Source organism: Ambystoma mexicanum, chromosome 10, assembly GCF_040938575.1.
Source record: "Ambystoma mexicanum isolate Mex_15411 chromosome 10, UKY_AmexF1_1, whole genome shotgun sequence".
NCBI classification, from domain to species: Eukaryota; Metazoa; Chordata; class Amphibia; order Caudata; family Ambystomatidae; genus Ambystoma; species Ambystoma mexicanum.
The window spans coordinates 1,175,510,605-1,175,532,681 of NC_090932.1; the positions used below are offsets into that span (position 1 = coordinate 1,175,510,605).

The 22,077-nt window shown below is 43.8% G+C and overlaps 1 protein-coding gene across 1 annotated transcript in view; it reads right to left on the reverse strand.

Annotated features, from left to right (window-relative positions):
* LOC138492142 (trichohyalin-like) overlaps positions 1 to 22,077 on the reverse strand; it is a 782,601-nt gene that overhangs the window by 88,391 nt on the left and 672,133 nt on the right. The window contains exon 24 of the mRNA XM_069619133.1: positions 15,482 to 15,684. Within this exon, the coding sequence (XP_069475234.1) occupies positions 15,482 to 15,684 (203 nt within the window). The remainder of the gene's footprint in view (positions 1 to 15,481; positions 15,685 to 22,077) is intronic.

A 22,077-nucleotide genomic window follows, 5' to 3' on the forward strand; every position in this document is an offset into this window, starting at 1 on the left:
TGGTCAACCAGATCCCCTATAACTTTAAAAAGTCTGATTTTCCTCAAAGGGTTTGTAGGTCATATAGCTTACAAAGGAAAACCTTTGATTTGACCATAGAACATAGGTCAGGGTGTCACCACCAAAATGCTGATGGTCTCTCTAGGATGTATGTCATCGACTAGAGGTATGAGATTCATCCAGGAGTGGATTAAATTCTCCTGTCCCTTAGTCTGAGGGGGGAGAGTGTTAGGGAGAATTCTCTCTTTAGGCTGAATTTCCTAACCTAGTGAGTCCCCCAGCAGCTTTGCTAGATTTCTGGAGTTTGTTTTTTTCCTCCTGCCAAGTGTGAGACTCTTTTCCTCCCACTCTTGGACATGATTTATGGTATTCCTTTGACTGGTAATGTGTTTTATGGGCTATGGGGTCCTTTACTCCATAGGGTCTCATGCGTTTATCCTATGTGTGTTACACAGCACCCTCTGTGCAGTAACACAGGGGTGTCATAATGACACCCCACCATAGACTCCATACCCTGGGACTGACTACTGTCTCCCAGGGCATGTAAAGTCACCATTGGCTTTACTAGTCCCAAATTATGAACAGAAACCAGTACAAACCATCATATTGTGGACGTACTGGTCGGGGCAATTCGATTACCCCGGGGTCTGTTAGTCGAGGGGGCACGTCTCCGTCCCCCCTGATCCGAGTTTTGGCTGGTGGCAGTGGAAACTACTTTTTATATTCGACATACATATTTTCCTATGGGATTTTCCCATTGTTCGAGGCTACCAGCTTTCATTATTTAATTCTCATAGCCTCGAACATAGCGCCGGTTTATTTAATTAATATTAATTCTCCGGTTGGTATTTTTTGCCAAGACTCGATTCTAAAATGGCGTTTGTGTTCTCTTCTGTGACTCCAACCCAAATTGAGCCCTTTGTTCCACTTTTTGGCAGGCTTCTCCACAGAAGCCTCCAAAAGTGGTGCCACTCTGTCTGGGTACCACAGGGGGTGTGGGAGGGGGTTTAGGCACCCTGGACTGAGTTACCGTGGTAACTCAAGTCGCATTCTCGTGTGATTGGCCCAAGTGGTGAGCCGGCCGGCTCACCACTTAACATGTTTGAGTGACAGCTAGGCCGAGTGAATGGGGTTTTTTTGCATAAAAGCAGGGCTTTGGGGACTGGAACTTCAGAAGTCGCCACAGGACCTGAGAATCCGACGAGGGAGAAGCTGAGCTGACCTACCACGACGACACCACCGGTGGAACCCTGCGGAACGAACTCACCACTTCCCGACGACAGAGAAGATCTCCCGGCTGGAGAGGCTTCTTCCCCTGACTGGTGGGCACAACCAGTTTACCTTTCTTTCTTCGCACCCCAGCCCGGTTTGTGGTCGAACTGCCCGTGCCAAGCACCCGGCGGCCGGATAGCCACTCACCACTGAACCACGAATCAACGGACCGCTCCTTGTACCAGAGAAACTCCGCGGCTGGTTTCTTCCCTGGCAGTGCAACGGACCCATGTCTTCCTCCACAACGAGATCCCCTCTTCCCCCGGACGAAGCACCGACTTGCACCGGCTGCCAGGAACAACTGCCCCCGCTGGAGCGTTCTCACCACTTTAAGGTACCGTGTCCGCCAGGCCTCCCTTTCTAAAGATTGCAACAAGGTAATAATAACTCCTTAACCTTCTGGACTGGGCTGGCCGCCTTGACCCTCTAACTGGTCCCTTTTCTTTGATCAAACTTCTTTTTGAAGCATTACAAGACTTTTGTGCACTGCAACCGTGTGACCTTGGACACATTTCGTTTGGATCCTCTTAAAGCGGATCCGGCCTACTAACTCTGAATTCCCGGTTTCACTTTGCCTTCCTCTCTTGCTATGTTCTTGTAAAAGTGTTGGGATCTGTTTCAATTTGTTCTCTGCTTTTCTCTCCCTTTTTAAAAACGAACTATTAGAGTGCCATCTACGTTCAGCACTCACCGCTGTCTGAAAATAAGTGGGGCTTTACTTAAGACTTGTCTAATATTCTTTTAAGGGAGTGTATATCTTTTAGTGACTGTGTTTTTTAATTGCTTACTATTAGTGCCTGTGTGTTTTTCTAGATGTGGTTTTAAATAAATAATTATATCTCTTTTACACCAAGCCTTGGTCAGTGTTTACTTGTCCTATTGTGTGCTCTTGACCTATTGTGAATACTCTGAATACTGCCTAACTCTTCTTGAGGGAAGTCTGACTGCTCAGCCACAGCTACCAAGTGAATCTGTGTGGTACAGGCTGCTACCAAGTGGGTTTACTGCCAAACACCTGTAGTCCTAAATATTTTGCAGTGGTCCCAGAGGGAACTGCACAGGTTTCTGCCTAACAAAAGGTCAAGTATGCCTCTACTGCGAGAGACATTGCATCTACTGGCCAGGAACACTAAAGTAAAGGACAGGCCTAAAAAAAAAGATTATACAGTGAAAGTGCCTAGTGAATGAACATATGTGTCTTGCTGAAGATGACACAAGGAATAGTGGATTAAGGAAAGTGGGTGTCTTTGTGCAGTTGAAATCCGGAGAATGCTGAAAAAATATAATCCGAGTGCAGATTGGAAAGGCACATCATATTGCTGGCTGAGAGATGAATGCAGAATTTTCACTGAAAAGGCCACACATTGAAATGCGATGCACTACGACAACTCAGACCCACTTTTCAGCATAAAAAACAGCAGATAATTACAAATATATTTTATTAATGACTGAAATAAATAGCCCTGTACTTTCGGCTGTCATATTTAAAAAACAATGCTGTGTGGAAAGAAAGGAGAAATCTACTGATGCAAAAGAAAAGTGGACCATGATCAGTAAAATATACAGTATTTCAAAGAATAAAGGCTGATGTTAGAAAATGCAATATGTGACTTCATTTCAGCCAGGGACAATCTGTGGGTCTCTGGGCCGAATTTGCAAATGGCTTCCCCCACTTCATGCCTGTTGGCCTATGGATCTGGAAAGGGACTTCCTTTGAAGCTCTTGTATACCAGCTATTTACAACTGCAATAAAGTGACTAACAGCTTTGGGTGAGGAAAAATACAAAAAAATAGAAGGCTTTAAGATCGAAATGGTGGTCAACTTCAGATTACAGGACCAAGTGCAAGATGTCAGTATGGCCTATTAGCATTACAGGGCAGAGGTGAACAGTCTTCTGGCTGATAAAGATCTTCTCAACCCATCAAATTTTAAGAACAAAGAGACTAATGAGTTTTGCTTCTGCATTAGAAAAACTTTCAGGCCAGGAGGCTCTGGTCACATGCTTGCAGAGAAATTAGAAGCTGTGATGTGAAACTAAATATTATATATGTTAATGATGTGGCCATAGACTTACATTAAACATGTGATTTTATTCTGCATCTGATGAACGGGATATACTTACAGACTTGTGGAAGATGTCATTTTAAAGATACCTTCAAGGCAATTTTTTTTAAAATAAAGGTTATCTGCATGCGACTTATGGAATTGCAATAGCAAGCAAAAATGTGTTTCTGGATACCCTGAAAATGTCCCAAATTTAAGAATTGGCGAGCTGATGGAGGGTAAAATTAGGTAGCTGGAGAGTAAATTGCAGGTTTATAAGTATTATACTTTTTGTATAAATGGTGGAAAAATGGCCACACACCTGTGCAAAATGGTGCTAACACGGCTGTAGTTTTATTAAATCCCCCATGATCAGCTGAAGCAGAATACATATACATGGCATTTATTCGTAAATTACAAGTTTTTGCCATATAGGTACTTTTTGCCAAAAAGTGGACATGAGAAAAAAGGGGAATTTCAAATGGGAGTTGAAATATTTCAGTTCTATACTCCAATCCTTAGAAAGAGGTCTGACTTCCAGGGTAGGGAGATAAGTGAATGACCAATCAAATGTGTGAGAATTCTTGCAAGGCACTGCAAAATATTGAAACCTTGATTGTGTCATCACTGGTATATAAAGTGGATGCACTATGAGAGGGGGAGACAGCTGCCAACCATCACCAAAGGTGATCTACTGAAATTTCATCTGGGGGAAATATTGGAAGCGCTGGAGATTTCTTTTGCTGGGGAGACTAGAAAGCAGAGGCTGTGATTCCTCACTCGAGCCAGAGAGCGAGAAGTGCTGTGGGATCCAATCCATTAGAGTGCTGGCTAGAATCCTGTTCCCCACAAGCAAAGCTCTGCTCAGTCCCCGAGTGCCAAGCCCAGATTTCCAAAAGTAAGTAGATTGTCAACAAAAGGTCAGCGTGGGGATTTATTTAATTTATTTAATTAACCCACGCCCTTTCATTGGTGGGTTCTTTTCCATTAGTGGGAGGGGGTGAGCAGAAACTGTGTCGATCATTAGGATATTTGACTGAACATTAATGTAATTAAGTCCCCTTTAGAAAAACAACCCGGGGTGATTTCTGTTAACATTTGAAATTAACAAAACGTATTCCCAGTGTACGTTAAAAATGATAGCCTGTATTGTAATCGGGTAATCCTATTTTTCCTGTTGACCTCGACTTCTTTAAGGAAGAGGGGTGTCCTTGTCCCTAAACAAAGAATCCCTAAACTGTCTACATCCCCCAAAACGTGCCTTTAAGTGAAGGGGGGTCTGAAAATCCTAATCATCCCAATTTTTCTGTTCAGCATCCCCCAACAGGGCCTTTAAATGAACGGGTGCGGGGGGGGACTGAAAAACAAACTTCGCAACTGTCCCCACTCCCTAGACCTGGGCTTGGAATAGATGGGTGCTGCATGTAATTGATGCTTGGGTTTTTGGGGCTGGGGGGAGAAGTGCTTTGCAAAGGTGAGACCTCATGTATCCAACACAGAGCATGTGATGTATGTCTTGCTTTAAATTCACCATGTGTTTATTTCGAAGCAAGATTTTGGGTGAAATCATAATTGCCAAATGCATTTGTACAAATCTGTAAACCAAACTGCTAGCCTTGTTAAGCACGCAGGAAAATTGAAATGGCACAGCACTGCATATGTAAATTGATTTTGGTTCATTGACCAGTGTTGATTATTCCTTAAATCGAAATCTGCATAAAGTAAAGTATTGTGATTTGTGTTTTCCAACCCAACCTGACTGATTTATTTATGTAAAAAGAAGATGAATTTTGAGCCACTGATAAGGTGGCATGTGTAGTTTTAGTGCGATCTCCATTACCTATAATTCAAATAAATATAAATAAATGTTCTGTACACCGGCCTGGTTCTTGGCTCATTGGTGCACAGGGGGAGTGATCAAAGTGGCATGACATGCGCCTAAAATTGGGCTAAACAAGGCATTCATATAACAATTTGTTGTGTGGCACCGTGATTGGGAAAGGAAGGAACTCCCTGTGTTGAGGGTGGCCTCTCAATAAACCATTATAATAGAACCTTGAAGGAATTGAATCTGAGAATAAGGTAATCTTGTTTTCTCAGCTGTTAAGGAAGGTCTTTAGCACATTTCTGTCGTTCAGGGAAGGATGATTCATAGACAACTAGTTGTCATCTGCATCGTGGTGAATAGCTATGCCACACTTTGCCACTAAGTTCCATAATGGTTTCAGGTGTGCAGCAATGAACAGGACCAGCAAAAATACGCCTTGAGGCACTCTGCAGGTCAGTGGATGAACAGGAGAACTGGAAGGAGTGCTCCAGATATGATTTGGAAGTCGGAGTATCTTACTCCCTGTTTTTTTTAAAGTTGGGAGCAAAATGATTTTTTAGGGAGCAAAATGATTTTTTGGGGAGTAAAAATGTAAGTCCAATTTATAATGGGAGTATTTTATAAGCGAGTAAAAATATGTTTTAACTGGGAAATGAAAATGTTGTAGTAATATTATTTCTTTGCACCTATGTATGCATACAAATCAAAAGATACAGGTTTACTTCTTCCGGTCACGCAGTAATAATAGCAGTTTCTTCCTGTACTATGCGCACTGCTGGTCCAAACATATCCATGGAGCTGTGAGTGAAAGCAGGGGCACAAGTCTGTTTAGCATTTTTTGTTGGGAGTATTTTTACTCCCTATTTTTATTTTTTGTGAGTAGTTGCCTATTTTTCGGCAGTAAAAGTGGCAGATACACCCCTTATCTGCAGGGCTGTCTGGAAGAGCTTACCTGTGTCAATCAGATTCTTCCCAAAATTAAGGGAATTAACAAGTTCGGTACACATGTTAATATTTTCATTGTAACTGTGCACATTATGGAGCAGTGTTTCAAGATCAACAGTATTATACTCCATGAGAGATCAAGTGAGAATTCAATAATATAATTCATCCAGATTAGGGTTGCCTTTGAAAGAAAAAACTGAAGGACAGGTCCTTTCTCCTAAAGATTCCTCATCTTGGCAATAGCCTCTCACACGCATGCTTTGGAAGCTTTCTCAGCCAGCAGGAGATGCACTGGGGCACTGCTAGGCGCCGCTGGCACCCATGAATCTGAATGTGACATCATCAGTAGTGTATATGGAGCTCTACATGCCCAATGCTCACATACCCGTCCCACTCAATTTGTTAAACTATTGGATACCTTCCTCCCAGAGATACCTCATCTTTGAAAGACTCCCAAAGCAGCTGAGAATGGGATGATGTATAATAGTAGGGATCCAATAACTACAACAGAAAACTCTGGCGGACCCACAACCAGAACAGGCATCTTCACCAGCAGAGGAACCTAGTTAATGATGCTTTGGAAACATGTGCAAGATTTCGGACATAGCAGCATGGCAGATGTTGGTCACAGGGACACCGTTTTGCAGAGTAGAGGTACACACCATGGAATTGTGGAATGAGCAAGAAGACCTCTAGACACTCCTTGTTTGCCTGAGTATAAATACTCCGAAATGCAGTGGTCGATCCACATGAATCGGGTCTGCTTACACTAGAAAATGTATCTTCTGAGAAAGGTAAAACGCTGTCACCGCCTTGGCCAGGAAGAATGGTCTAACTGTAAGTAACCTTTTCTCTGCTAAAAGAGAAGAATTGGTTTCACCAAAAGGGCCTGTGGCCAAAGTGATGACTACTAGGAAGATCTCTTTGAGGGTGAGTAAATATAGAGAACAGGAATTTTAAGGGTGTAAAGTTATGAGACTGACACAGAGATGGCATGTTTTTGGGCAAGATACTTTTATTTGTAGGAAAATAAAAGAGAAAACCCTAACTTGCCCTAATTCTAAGAGGGGTTTCACTGCCTCAACTAAATACTAGAAGGATGTGTCATAATGTCCATAGCTAAAAAGTCCACCATCCTGTGTCAAAACCCGATTTCCTTCCTTGGTGGGACTATTTTCTAAGAGAAGGACTTCCTTCCCTAGGCTGCAGTCTCTTTCGCAGGTACAGCAGTAAGTTTCAGTTTCCACAGTTCACGAAGGCTGGTGGAATGACCTCCCTCCCCAGGTTTCTCTTAGTTTTTTTGTCAGAATTAACTGAAATTGGTGGGATGACTCCCATCCCCAGACTTGGACCAAATGGGTTCACTAGCCTGACAAGTATGGTCTTGTTTTCATAATGTCACAGTGCCAGGGTGAAGGACTACCTTCCCCTGGCCCTTCTCAGGTTTCTTTCAGTGTTCACAGTGCCAGGGGGAATGACTCCCTTCCCATGGTCTTTCTCAGGTTTCTCACAGTGCCAGGGAAGTGAATCCCTTGCTCTGGCCCTTCTAAGGTTTTTTGCAGTGTTCACAATTGGGGTTTTGTATAGCAGCCTTGGTTCACTAGTCTGCCAGGAGGGGTTAGTGATTCCTTGGTGGTATTTCTCAGATCTCCTTTGCAGATTGTCACTGGTATACATGTTTCACTATCCTGCCAGGTATTTACTTGGCTCCCTTTATTTAAGGCAGTCTCTGTATTTCTAAACGGGTCCCAGACCCTGGTTCTTGAGACTCCCATGCCTTTCTGGCTTCCCCAATAACCCTGGTACCTCTGGGTTTGTTGCTGCGTCTTCTCTGTCCACCCAGCGTGCTCCTGCTGCACTGCAGTCTCTCACATTATTTCTCTCTCACAGGTTCCTCTATGGCTGCAGCAGGTCGACAGTGGTGAAGGCTGGGCAGCTTGAGGCTCTCTCCACATTCGCACAGCTTGGAGGCTTTTTCCACCTGGCTTTCGTTCTTTTCAGCCCTCCAGTTTGTCTGCCAACTGTAGAATGAAAAGACACACCCATTGAGTGGCTCTCGCTTTGCGGTCTCCCGTCCCTTCTTGCGAGGCACAGCTTTCCTGCTCGATGTTCCTCAAGGGAGGGCTTGCCCTTTTCTTCATTCCTTCCCTTTTTATATTTCACTGATTTACCGATTGTCCGTATTGACTAGAATTTTGATCTTGGTTGATATTGATATTTTAATTGTATCGCGCTCGTGCACAAGTGTTTCAGAGCGCGACGAGGCAAGGGAGGGGAACAAGGGAGAACAAAACAGTGATCTTACTAGGCACAGTGCCATTGAGAACATGCAAGTGCATTGGAGAGGGAAAGGGGAACATGGGAGGGGGGCAAGAAATAGAAAGTGCTGAGCAGATGGAATACAAATAAATAAAACATAAATAAATAAATAATGAAAGAAACAAACAGTGGTAGTGCAGCCAGCAAGTGGCAAGTGCTAAGTTTAAGGCAACAGACAGGATGTGTCTGATAAGTGCAGAAAAAAGAAAAATAAAACACTGCAGGGTGTTCTTTATTACTCCACAAATCTTCGTCTCAGCATAGATGTTCTCAACTGGGTTACTTGTTCTCTTCTTTTTCCCAGTTTCCACATAAGACTCACATAGGAAGTCCTTACTCTTCCTCGGCCCAGTACGATTTAGGAGCACCAAGACATCTACCCTACAAAAGTACATGGGAGTGTGTGGTACTATGGGACCCTGTATAGTGTAGGAGGATGAGGGAGGTTGGGATATGTTTTGGGCATTCCGCGTTCTTCCCTGACATTCGTCCCTAGTCCCATAGGGAGGAACCCTCCCCATGATATCCACCCACTGAGTACCACCCCCAGGGGGACTATCGGGTAGCGGTCTCACCTCCCTGGCCATAGGGGAGAAGAGATGAACTGCAAAGATTTGTCACAGAATGCATTGGCTCAAAAGGAGCTGCCATCATAAAGAACCAAATGAAATGTCACATAGCAGCTACACACTAGTGTAGTGGAAACTAACTAGATAAACCTTTAAAAAACCACTAAACAGTGGACACTGAAAGAAAGGAATTCTATTTAGGAGTTAGAATTGTTCTTTTATAACACGCTTAATACTGTAGGCCCGTTTCTAAGCGCGAGGCCGGGATTCAAACCTGTGTTGCTATGCGTTGTCTTGATTCCATGAAGAACAAGATGGCAACCAAGAATTATCTTACTGCACCAATCTGAAGGCCTTCCCAGGCAAAAGAGAGCAAGCTATCTGGCACAGAGGAGGTAAAACAGGTAAACAGATCGATATCTCTATCACCCCAGCACCAGTAGGAGAAATAACGCCATCTGGAGGCATTAATGCATTCTGTTGTTGGCCCACTAGCTGACAGGAGAACCTCAAGAACCTCATCAGGTGGGTTCCACTTCTTCTATTACAGCCTATGAGCAGCCATACATGTAAACTGAGGCTGCTCAGATTCACCTGAAAGAAAGCTGCCTGGTCCAGCAACTCCTTCCTTACTGGAAGACACCAGAGTTGATAAACGGACATGTCCAGAAGTTCAGAAACCATGTGCCCCCCTAGACCTGTTTGCGGGCGATCAAGATGGAACTAAACCGCCTCAATCACCTGAACAAAGAGAATGATAGAATGATTGGAAACAAAGGGAAAGTAATAACTCTCAACACTTAATGCATCTCCTAGATCTGGCTTTGGCAGAAGAACCAGTGCTTCTTGTTGATGCAGAGGTCCCCTTTAGGGGTACTCCAAGAGACAAAGATTGCCCCCAGGGCTTCCTGATAGAGCTCACATTCGTGGGAGACTGACACATACCTGCTCAGTGTTAAAGAAGCATGTATACATGTGTGTGTGTGTGTCCATCCACCACAACAGACTCAAGCAAAGACAGATGAGTTGCAGACAGGGAGATTTATTCTCCAGGAATCAGGACCACAGTATCATGACTGCAATGAGGCAGCAACCAGAAAGCACTGCTCTTGCTTGGATAGTGCATGTCTGTGTGGACCTGAAATATGCTACACACTGACAAGAGGAAGAACACCAAAGCCAACCTGATGGCCCTTGGTTCCAAGACATTGGTGCGCTTTAAGTCTTTGCCCACAAGTCACTCAATTTAAGGCCATTCAGGTAAACACCTTATCCTTTCAGGTAGGCATCTGTGACTTCTGTCACTTGGGGCCATGTCTAATGGGAAGGGTCACCTCTCAATGATGTGTTCCTGAGGGTCCACCACATATGTATGTTTCCTGCCAAATGGGACCAGTGGCAACAGCAGCCACTGAAGAGATCTAATGTGCAACCAGGCCGCTGGCTCTAGGAAAATGCAGGAGACCTTTAGTTCTCAGTAGGCACAGAAAAGCGAGGCTAGCATGTGGAACTTTAGCTAAAATTTCAGGGCCAAATGGATGTTTACTACACGCTCCTTCAGAGGGAAGGATCTACATGAACATGTGTCCAGGGCTGCTCAAATGAAATGAAGAACTTGACTAAGCATATATTTCATCCTTTTGATACTGAGGAAAAATGTCAAGCTGTGAAGCGGATGGCACATCTAGAGTGGCTGCTTGTAAATGGATTATGTAGAGTGTGCCTGGATCAGCAGTCATCCAGGTTAAATCCAATCCCTTCTCAGGTGAACCTCCCTGCCTACCAGAATCTTGCAAAGGAATATGGGGGCAGAGGAGAGGCAGAATATCAGGAATGAAAATTGGTAGAGGACACCACCAATCAAAACTCTAAGGTACTTCCAGTGTTTTGGGTGGAGAGGAACATGAATGCATGCATCCTGGAGATGCAGGGACAACAAACAGCCATTCTTTTAGGTCCAGTGCCTGTAGGTTTTTTGGCACGGATCATCATTTTCAACACTCCACTGCTTTTCCAACAATGCACTGAAAGGTCAAACTCACAGTGCCATTTGGGAAGGCTGCATGAAGTCAAACAAACTATCTTTCCTAAGGTAAGCAGCCATGCCAGCTTCTTCCTCGTCCTGGCTGGAAAACTCTTTGGGGTAGTCCACCAGCTTGCCCTCTTCCAGTGACAGTAGGCCAAAGGAGATCAGATCTCCTTCTTCATAAAATATCTTCTCTGACATTACCAGGGATTCGCTCATAGATAGTGGGACCATTTTGAGAGTGACTGAATCATGGAGTCTGAGTGGAGCAGGGGGGAAGCACTCAATGCCAAATGGGTGTTGCTGCACAAAGCTCATAGACATACGGTAATGCGTCAAAGATTGTCCTGTGTTGTTCTTGGAAAGCATAGTTTGACTGGGCTTGCCCACTGGCAGCGAGGCCAAAGCCTTTAACACTGCAAGGGGCCAGAGTAAAGAGGTATAGCACCTTATGCTTGAATTTTTCCCTCTGTTCCAGGGTGGAGCAGGCAGTAAGGAATGGTACCCGAGTCACAAAAAGCACAGGTGGGGATGCAAAGATGTGAGAATAGATGTTTAGATGTGAAAGAGGCCCTAGAGAGGAACCTCTCTCTTCTTTTTATCTTTCATGTCCGAGTGTTCTAAATGGGCCCAGGATTTCTGCGGTTCCTTGGGGGGCAAGAGCACAAGCAGAGGTCTGCCAGCCGTGTGTAGAACTGTAAACACCTTTGCTATCAACTCCCTAAAAGCCTTTGGGTGAATGGGCTTGCATGAGCTGCAGCCATTGGTCTCGTAATCTGGCCCCCCAGGCACCATCAGTGGTGCTGGTATGGATCTCACACCAACATCGTCTTCCCACAGGGATCCAGTAAAACAATGCATTTTAAGTTGTTTCTTGAGAAAGGCTGGCCACTTCTCAGGGCCTGCAGATGTTGTAGCTTCTCTGGATGACGCCACTTCTTTTTAGCATTAGGATGATTTGGTCAGCTGTTAGTAGTGCAGGAACGTATTCTTTAAACAATTACAACATTTAGAATGATACAGTAGAGTATTTAAATCAATTTCGCTGGCAAGAGTTCATCAGTGAATGAGGATGGCCTAACAGCAACTAACATTACTTGCTTACATTGAGCAGTTCAGTTAGCTGTATGCAGCACATTTAGAGGTCTAGCAATGCCACATGTTTGGGGTTTGAGAGGGTGTGATGCCCCAAGAGATGTTAGATTGAGTTATAGTCACCCTTCCCATAGAGCAGTCTGAAGTATGTGATACAATTTAATACGAATGTTGAAGTGTGGTTGAAGGTAGGGGGTAGGCACACTGCTTCACTGTGACAGAAAAGGCTCTGAGGTAACTCTGGGCATTATTAACTATACGGGCCTCATTACGAGTATGGAGGTAGAAATGCCATAGGGCTCAATGGGAATGGGGAGGATGCTAACAACGGGCCTGTTAATGACGGGCCCGTTGTTAGCATCCTGGTCTGCTAGCGGGTCCCGCTAAGGACGCCTGGTCTGACCAGGCGTTCCCGGGCGGCCCGGAATGAAGGGTGCCGTCCCTTACCGGCACCCTTCATTCCGTGGCCGCCTGGGTCGTAATGAGGCCCTGTTTTAAGTGATTTCCTTATCATATTAGTTCAGCAGCACATACTGCATGTCCTATACCACACATTTCAGAGAAGCACTATAACTTCCTCAAAATATTATATATGTCTTGCATTGCAACAACATCACTGTCACCCTTTTCATGTGCCCTATATATAGACATATATTGCTCTAATCACACATTCTATAAGCACATTGAGTGAGCCCACAGAAGTGACCTAAAGTCCATGAAGTATTTATGATTTCAAAATGAGAGAAGCAAGGTTCTAGGTTTTATAGGGCCTTATCACGAGTTGGGCTGCGAGTAGCGTTACAGCCAAACTCCCCGGCGCTATTAGAGCTGAATCACAGGTTTGGCAGAACGGTAAGTCCCCATTCCCCATTGGGTCCATTCAGGAATTCCCCATTGGGCCTAATGGGGAATTTTCAGCACTACTACCGCAGGCGGTATTAGCACAGCGGTAATAGCACCAAAAATCAGCAAAATCGTGGCGATTCGCCCCCAAATCAGAGCTGGGGGTAAATCCTACCAAACAAGTGATTTGCCAGACCCGTAAATGCGGTGGTAATAGCATTTCCACCGCATTTAAGGGTTACTGCCAAACGCGTGATGAGGCAGAATGTCTGAAATGCCATATCTGGGAGGGAGCTGCCTACAAACCTCACGATTTCACAGATGCCTGCGATGTAAAGACATGTAAAAGCATGCTAGCAAATTAGAAGTTTGCACCTTTAAGAAATTCAGTGGGTGGTGATGCAGAAATCAATGTGGGGATACCTGTTGCAAATCACATCTAGAAATGACCTCTAATTTTTGTCATCTCAGAGGAGCAATATGAGTGGCTAAAACATAAATCTTGTAAGGATTGACTGGCTTGTTTGGGTGAGTCACACAAGTCGAATCCTTCAATGACTGCTCTAATTGCATGTAGTTTATTATAATTGGGTCCACTTTCCCACACTTATGAATGAGGGAATAGAATGGACAGAGCATAGAGGTCAACATTGAGTTGTATGACTGAATCGGCTGAATGTCTAAGAGTGCTGGTGCTAGTAGGTTGTGCACATTTCCTCCTTTGTTCAAAATCATCTTCAGTCCTATGCATGGGAGACAGCTACATAAAGGCCAGAATTGTGCGCCATTTCCTTACTGAACTGTTGTCTACCTGGAGCAGACATACAATGGTTGGAGAAAGATTGAGGAGTAGTACGCATGGCTTCTTTGCACATTACATTGGTGCGAGCAGGTCGCTGACATACAATTGCGACTGTCTTACAACTGAGAAACATTTGTTGAACACTTAAAGAAATATTTCATATGCTTGAATTTACGTTCACTTGCTTAACTCTTCCACAGGGAAATTATCTTCCCAGGCATGTTGCTGATGTGTTTATCTCTTGAATACATATCCTTGCCAACAGAGTTCCTGATTGTAGTCTGATTTTTACAGTTTGGTTAGTTTCTTAGTAAGGTTAAACCTAGTCAGTGTTATTGTCAGAATAGAGGTCTACCAACACAACGCTACCTCACTAATGAGCATGCATACATCAACAGTTACCTCTCCTTTATTAACTCAGCTTTGCATCTGTAGGACAACAACCATCCACTTCATCAATGATCCCCAACAGCAGAAAAGTGGAAAAAGGTGTAGGTTATACAGCTGCCACGTCAGATTGGGTCTTGCTAAAATTACAACTTTCTTTACACGGCCAGAGGCGGAACCTCTCAGTCCACTGCCTCAGCCTGTCTTTTGGACTATTCCAGGCCTTTCTTTGCTTATGTTTTCAACTATTTACCTCTCCCCAACCCCAGTTCTTTCTTGTAACATAACCTCCCTGTAGCTACCATTAGATTACAAAGTATTGCTCATGAACATGACTTCCCCTTTTTCATCGGTTAAATTCAGAGAACAATCAAAAGTTATTTTCTGTAACAGTGTAACCACTGTCACTGTTGTGACATTTGTTCACGGTATTGTCCATCAAATAACAGGAAATTCCTGTAACAGTACATAACAATGGACTCATTATACGGTCGAAAAGCCTTTTCTAGATGTCTTCTGCAATAAGTTCAGCAACCTTAAACCCTATAAAAAGGAATGAAGGACCTTGTTTCATCATGCAATCGGTTTTCAGTTTCCAAATCATCAGGGACACATTTGTGAGGGTACACCACACAGGAAACCCACAATATACATCATGAGACCCAAAGTTAGGTAATGTCCTGGTGAACCAGAATTTTACTTTAGACATGTCAAGTTGAAAGGTTGCTGGGGCCCAGTTTTAGGCGCTGGTCCTCAGTATTTATTTTTATAATCAAATCAAAATTTGGGACGTGTAAAAATATCTCCAGGCACAGTATTGAACAAAGATTAACTGTAATGGGATGTCTGTATCAGTAATGATCATTCTAGAGGGCAATGATGCCACATTTGGGTCATGCAGTATGCCTTCAACATAGATATCAATTACTTACATCCGAAAGATCATTATTTTCCATTGTGCTAGATACACTGGATTGATAGTCTCATTTTAGATGCTTTGGAATGTGCAGCCCATTAAAGATGTATTACCTATTGATGCTAGGGGAATGCTCACGAGTCACTTATGAACCAAAAAAGTACAGAAAACTAGCTAGAACTATGCATGAACAGACAGATATCCAACAATAAACCCTGGCAGAACACGTGCAGAGCTTTGAGTAGGAATTCAGCATTCATCATATCACAGCCTCTTCGCATGAAGCACCAAGCACCTTTAGCCACATTCCAATATATGGTCTAGGCTCTTCAGGTAAAAGCTACTTTTCTAGAACAGTGGCTTGTGGACAGCACGAGGTCCACCTCCCTCCCAGATGAAAAGTATGCAGTGTGGTCATGTAATGAATCATCTTACTTCTCCAGCTCAGCATTGAGCTCCTCTTCAAATTTGCGTGCAAGCTTGCAGGCCGTTTCATCCTTCCACCTGGCCATGTTTCTCTGGATGGCTCTCAGCTCATTGTCCTTTTCACGCAGTTGCTGCCGGAGTGTCTGACTCTCGCCACTCCCGGATTCTTTCAGCTGGTTCCGCTGAAGGTTTGTAATTTCTTCTATGTGCTCCTACAGAGGGTGACACCAGAGGTTTTTAAAGTTTTTATCTTGTCAACTAGTTTTAGTAAAGGTACATCCGCACCGATTTTATGGACAGAGTTGCAAGTCACTAACAAGAGAGCATGTGAAATGTAAACAGGAGCTTTGCTCCTAAACTTGGCAACGGTTTGCTGTCTGTATAGACACTACTTGAGAAATAACACAGAAAGAAAACACCTCCCTGTAATTCCCACTGAGGGGTTACAAATCTCATCTTCTTAATCAGAGAGCAATGCCTATAACCAGCAACATACCTCCTACATTTCCAACTATCTCCTGCTAAATCCCCAGGGTAATATGTTCAAAGAAAATCATTCAAGGGGATTGCGAAATTCATATTTTTGTTGAGATTTCAGTCATCTAGTTTGAATAGCTTTTTAGAGCTTGATACCAATGTCACACAGTTTCAGAGACCTGTGAATTACTAGTCTATTGCCCAATAAAAGAGATATCCATGTAATCAAACACATACATTCAGACAGACAAGTAATACAATTATCTAGGTCTACAAACGCAATGAGACCTCAGCCATGACAATTAACAATCTGACTGGTTGACCTTGCATGTTCGTCCAAAACTACTTAAAGGTGCATATTTATGCAAAAATAAATAAAAGAAATCTCTTTAGGGAATGACAACGAGAATTCTGTCCAGACTGTAGCACAGAATCTGCCATCTTGCAGGTGGCAGATTTTTCCATTTGAATCCTGGACACAGGTGAAGCATGCATGCTCATATAACTGGATCCCATTGCAAAGTTTGACCTGGTAGAGCAGCATGCAGTAATCAGTCACAACTCTTGAGCATCAAGGGAAGGGTCCTCAATTGGTATGTCTTATTTCGTCTAAATCAGAGACAAACTGTCAATGCTGAAGATTATGTATGTTTCAGTGTACCTAACATTGATTGGATAATGAATGCTTCAGCCTTTACACCATGAGATTCAACATTTATATAAAATCAACAAGAGCTTTAACTGAAAGTATTTGTATGTTATTCTACTGATCCGAAGACAATAATTAACTTCGATATACATTGCTGATATGATATGGCATTTATAACAAGCCTTTACACAATCGGCCTTCTGGAGTCAGTACAGAATTGGATGTCATAACAATCTGAAATCGATTATCATTTTTAAAGAAGTGTGAATTGGCCTATTTCTTCATCTCTCCAAAAAATTACAACAAGAACTCACCAATAACTTTCACAATTGAGGATGTGGCAATGAATAGCAGATGCACTTTCTGTGAGATCCATCTTTCCCTTACTATACCCAGCTCGAAATATCCCACACACATGAATCTGGGTGCAATCTGAAGTAAAATGCACAGTGCAGAAGATCTCAGGAATAAGCAGCACCCAAAAATTTGGAAATATATTCTACCAAAGTTCACACTTTGGCACAAAATTGCCCTCCAAAGGAGGGGCAAGATGGCGCTGGGTGAGCAGTAAGATACACACAATGGTGGGATGATTTTAAGCCTTACCTGCAGCCAGAAATCTTCCATCTGGAAACTTGCAAGGTGTGGTACTGTTTCCCTGGGACATAGGAAATGTCAAGCGAGACGTGATTCTGTGCCATAGGAGCATTAGAATGTCTGCCAATAAAGCTGGACTCTGCAAACAACGAGCACAGGGTGCAACGAGAACCACTGTGGGGAAGCAGCACCTTAGGGACTGTTGCTCTCCAATTTCGGATTAATGAAAAAAAGTTTGTGCCTGGTGTATGACGCAGAACTTTGTTGTTGACGGAGTACTGGTTCAGTGCAATGGTATGCCCATTGCGCATTGGATTCGGAGGAGGTGGCTCAATAAAGTAGACCACAGAGTACCACCAGGAGCATCCAGAGGGGCATGGGCATCATGGCATGAACAAGGCCTTCTGATATGAATCAGTGGGTGTGATAACCAGGTCTGACCACTCCCAGCAGTACCCAATACAGTGTGGAGCAAGTCACCTTAGAATCCTGGGCACCAGCTGAGACACTAGACAGACCAGCAGCATTCCACTGTCAATAGAACATTTACCTTCAGCTTGTGGGACTAGTAGTCAGACTAAAACACTGGTCTGCTTAGCAGCGCATTCATCTTTACAACAGAACTATGTTAGAATGATGATGCAGGGCTGCGAAGGCCTGCAATGCCTTAAATAACTTGCTTCATGAGTAATTCTCGTAAGATCACAGCAGCAAGGAGGGCATTTTTCTCCAAGTCTAATGCAGAGGGGGCCTCAATATTAGTGTTTTTAACATCTGATTAAGTGAAGCCTGGTTACAGAACATAAAGCAGGAGGGTAGCTCAGGGGCAACACGCTCGCCTTGGAAGCAAGACGACGCGGAGAAACACAGGTTCGATCCCCGGGTCCGCGCTTAGAAACCTCTGGGTATTAAGCGCAATATAAATCACCAATTACAATTACTTCAGAAGAGGGCAGGTTTGCTTGGTTCCCCAAGCACTTGTGCATCTGAGACCCTCAACAATAATGATATCCTTACATTACCATGTGGAGAGCATGGAGCACCCATCACTTATCAGCAGTGATACTCACAAGCAGCCAGAGCACTGCTTAAGTGGTAAAACACATTCTCACTCTGTCCCTCTCACATCAGCTCTTTTTTATCAGTGTAAGCCAACCATATTAGTGAATGGGACAGCGATCCCCAGGAAGTCCCAGCAAAGGGACCCATGCTTGACACCATTAAAGCAATGCTTGCTAGATGGAAATCAAGTGGCCCCATCTTGCTGAGCGAACATCATCTCTCTGGCCAGATGTTATAAATCTAATAAGCAAAACTGAAGCTACACTGCCACTAAGGGTGACCCGATGCACCTGTTAAAATAATACATGCAAGAAATCTCCTCAGAACAGAAGACCGATTTAAAACCATCACTGATGCAAGCAAAAACGTCAGCTGGTTGAATCCAGACTCGATGAAAATCAGATGGATTCCTGTGAACAGGCAGAGCTACTTAAGTGAGTACATAAGCATGAGAGCTTGATGAACCATAAGTTCAAAAAGGCTGAGAACAGATCCAGATGCAACAATATTAGGTTCAGAGAGAGACCTGAAATAATAGCAACTGACCATGCTGCTCAGTACTTAACATATCTATGTCAGAGCACATTGCAAGATTACGCACCAGTTGAAAGATTATGTGATCACACCCACTGAGTATTCTCAGCCTTCCAGAAGAGGAAAACATTCACACTTGATATTCTAACCATGGTCAACATTTTTTAGATAATACGTCAAAAATGAGGCAACCTGAAACACAATTATGAAGGCAAAATGTGCTGATTATTTTAAGATCTTTCCCTGTCCACATTCTTTTGCCGTAAGGAAATGTAAGTAATTCTCAAGGAAGTGAAGTTCCAATACTAATCGAGGAACACTTCCCATCTTATCTTAAAAAACAAGTCAAAAGTTGTCTTGACATTCAAGGAGGAAGTACGTTCCATCATAAGACAGAACTTGATGACCCATAAGGGTTAACTAGAAAACTGTGTTTTGAGCTTGGAAGCTAGGATAAACCAAGAAGCAAAAGGGAGATGTCCTGTCTCCTATTTGCTTTTGTGCATTCTTCTTGAAACTCAATTGAGTTCAATAACCTGATGATACTAAGGTTACCAGTTCTCCCAGCAGGCTGTTCTATGATGACATCTTCTTTGGGGAGATGTGGGGAAGGATGGCAAGAAGTCCCTTCCGTGCTCTCTTGCGCTGCTCTCTTGCGCTGGACCCCCCTGACTGTTTCTTCTACTGCCTCACTGACAGTGATGTAAACTTCCTGTCTCACTCTAACTCCTCCATCTAGCCCTCTCCTGGTGCAAGTAACACAACCACCTCTGCAATGCCATGAACACCTCCTAATGTTATCGGTTTATCTTTACCACTGCTTTCACCACCTCTTCTTCATCATCACTCCTACCACCTCTTGATGTTATGTCCACCTCTTCATTAAGCCCACTTTTGATTCAAAACTTTCCTCATCGCTCCTTTTTCCAATCCTGCATTTCTACTCTCCAGCCTCTCTGAATAGTACCTCATTGACTTGTCTCTTCCCTAAATTTCCATCTCCTTCCTTCACCTCACATCAGTAGAGTCCAGCCTCTTTTCCTACCTGGGCTTCCTCTGCACCACTATTCAGCTGCTTTATGTTCCTAGTTATCTCCTCCTCACCGCCATGTCCGCCACCTTCTGATATTCCCACCTCTGCCTCATCATCATCGTCATCATCATCATCATCAGCTGTATCAACTCATGGTTCAACCATCTCTTTCTCAAGCTCACTTACATCGCCTCTGGGTAGAAGTACTAGATAACTTCTCAAGATCACACTGACTACCTTTTGGTATAACCACCTGATCCTCAAGATCATCCTCACCAGACCTTGGTACTACCACCTCTTCCTTCATACATTTTCAGACTCTCATTCATCAAAAGCTTCTACCCCTCTACCTCTCTGTCTGTCCAACCTCCTCCACCACTCCAACCACCTCCAAACTCTAGCTTCCATGTCAAACCATTCTAAAAGACTTACTAAGGTCTTTGGCTTTAATACCGTTTGTTAGGATGGATTTCTAGAATCTGTCCTGGTGGACAGATTTTAGGAGACCATCCTAGTTATAGTGAACAAGAGAACTCTTGAGAGGTTAGCCAAACCCCAATCGAGGTAGCAGTGATGAGCAGTCAAAGCTATTCTCAGGAGAGTGTGAATGGGGTCAGAGAAACACAATCAGCCCACACAGGGCAACACACAATAATTCAATTTGGACAGGTAAGTACAAAAATACTATATTTATTCTAGTCCCAAAACACACACAAGAAAATGAAGCAGTCACCATAAATTCTTATAAATGCATTCAATAACAACCAACAAAAGAAGGTAGATTAGTGATACAGTAAGATAGAACCAAGTCACAAGAAATATGCCCTAGCTTCAGAAGTCCAATCCCTTTGAAGGGTGGGGCCTTGTGCCCAAAAGTCACAATGCTTCTCTCCAGAAAGTGTCTAATGTAGGTAAAGATCTTGTGTTGGTGAATGTTCCAGAGAAGATTTGCAAAAAAGTTACTGGGAGGTAAAAATGTGTTTCTATCTTTCAGGTACAACTGCTTTAGACGCAATGATCAAAAAGCAGTGGAATGGAAGAATACCTCTGGTTTATGCTAAGGTTTATTCTAAGAAGAACTGGGAGGACAAATGTTTTGCGTTTACTTACCCCCTTGACTCTGATTTTCCCAGCGGACTAGGTGAGTTGACTGGGGGTCGCTAGAGGTAGGTTTTCCCGCCGTTGGTTCCAGTAAATGGTGCCCAGGAGCTGCAGGTGCCAGGATTCTTCCGGTTGGTTCCAGGATCAGAGTGCAACCCTTGGTGATGAAAATGCTGAAAGCACTGATGCAGACCTCTTCAGCACACTTCACAAGACCAGGAAAAGTTGAGTTCCAGCAACGGCTGCCGAACTGTAGGCACCCTTCCAGTCGCTGTTGAAGAAGACCTTCCAGAGCAGGATCCCTGGAAGCTGGAAAGCTGAAATTCGGCAGAAAGGTGACTTACACAAGCTGGTGATGACCGATGTTCCGGCCGTGAACACAGTACAGCAACGGTTCTAGTGAGGTAGCCCAACTGGTCAGTCCACTGGGTGGTCTACAGATACTTCTGAAGGCTTTCGAACGGCTAGATCCTCGAGAACACATCGAGACTAGTTGGTCCCACCAGTCCAATGACTTCGCAAATCAGGTAGTCCAACAGAACTTCATCGGGCCAGACGCAAGAAGGGATGCACAGTGTTTTTGGGAGTCTTCTTTAGTGGTTGTTCTTCTACACAGGATACTTGTCTCCAATACTGAGCTGAAGAAATGGCTGCAGGAGTACTCTTCTTATCCAAAATCCAGCCTGCAAGCAAGTCCTAGCCCACCAATGGTAAGGATCGGCACCATTCAAACAGCCAGCAGTGGCCCAATCAGGGAACACCGTGGGTTTCACTCATGTCCCACCCTCAGACTTTCAGGCACCATGGATTTGGAGTGAGACAAGACAGTCCCACCCCCTTCATGGGCGACTCAGACAGACAGACAGACAGACAGACAGACAGACAGACAGACAGACAGAAAGACACACACACACACACACACACACACACACAGGGGTTTTCCTGGACAAGTGCATAACCTTAGATGGGATTTCCTGACCAAAAGAACAAGCGAAAATGTCATGACGTGGCCATTTTAGGGCCCTATCCACGTTCAGTAGCAATATGTGGTAAATGTAAATGTGCACACTAGAAACAACAAAATAATAGTAAAATTATAATTGCTGCCACCAGCTTGTCTTAAAAAGTAACCAAAAATCCCAAGTGTAAACG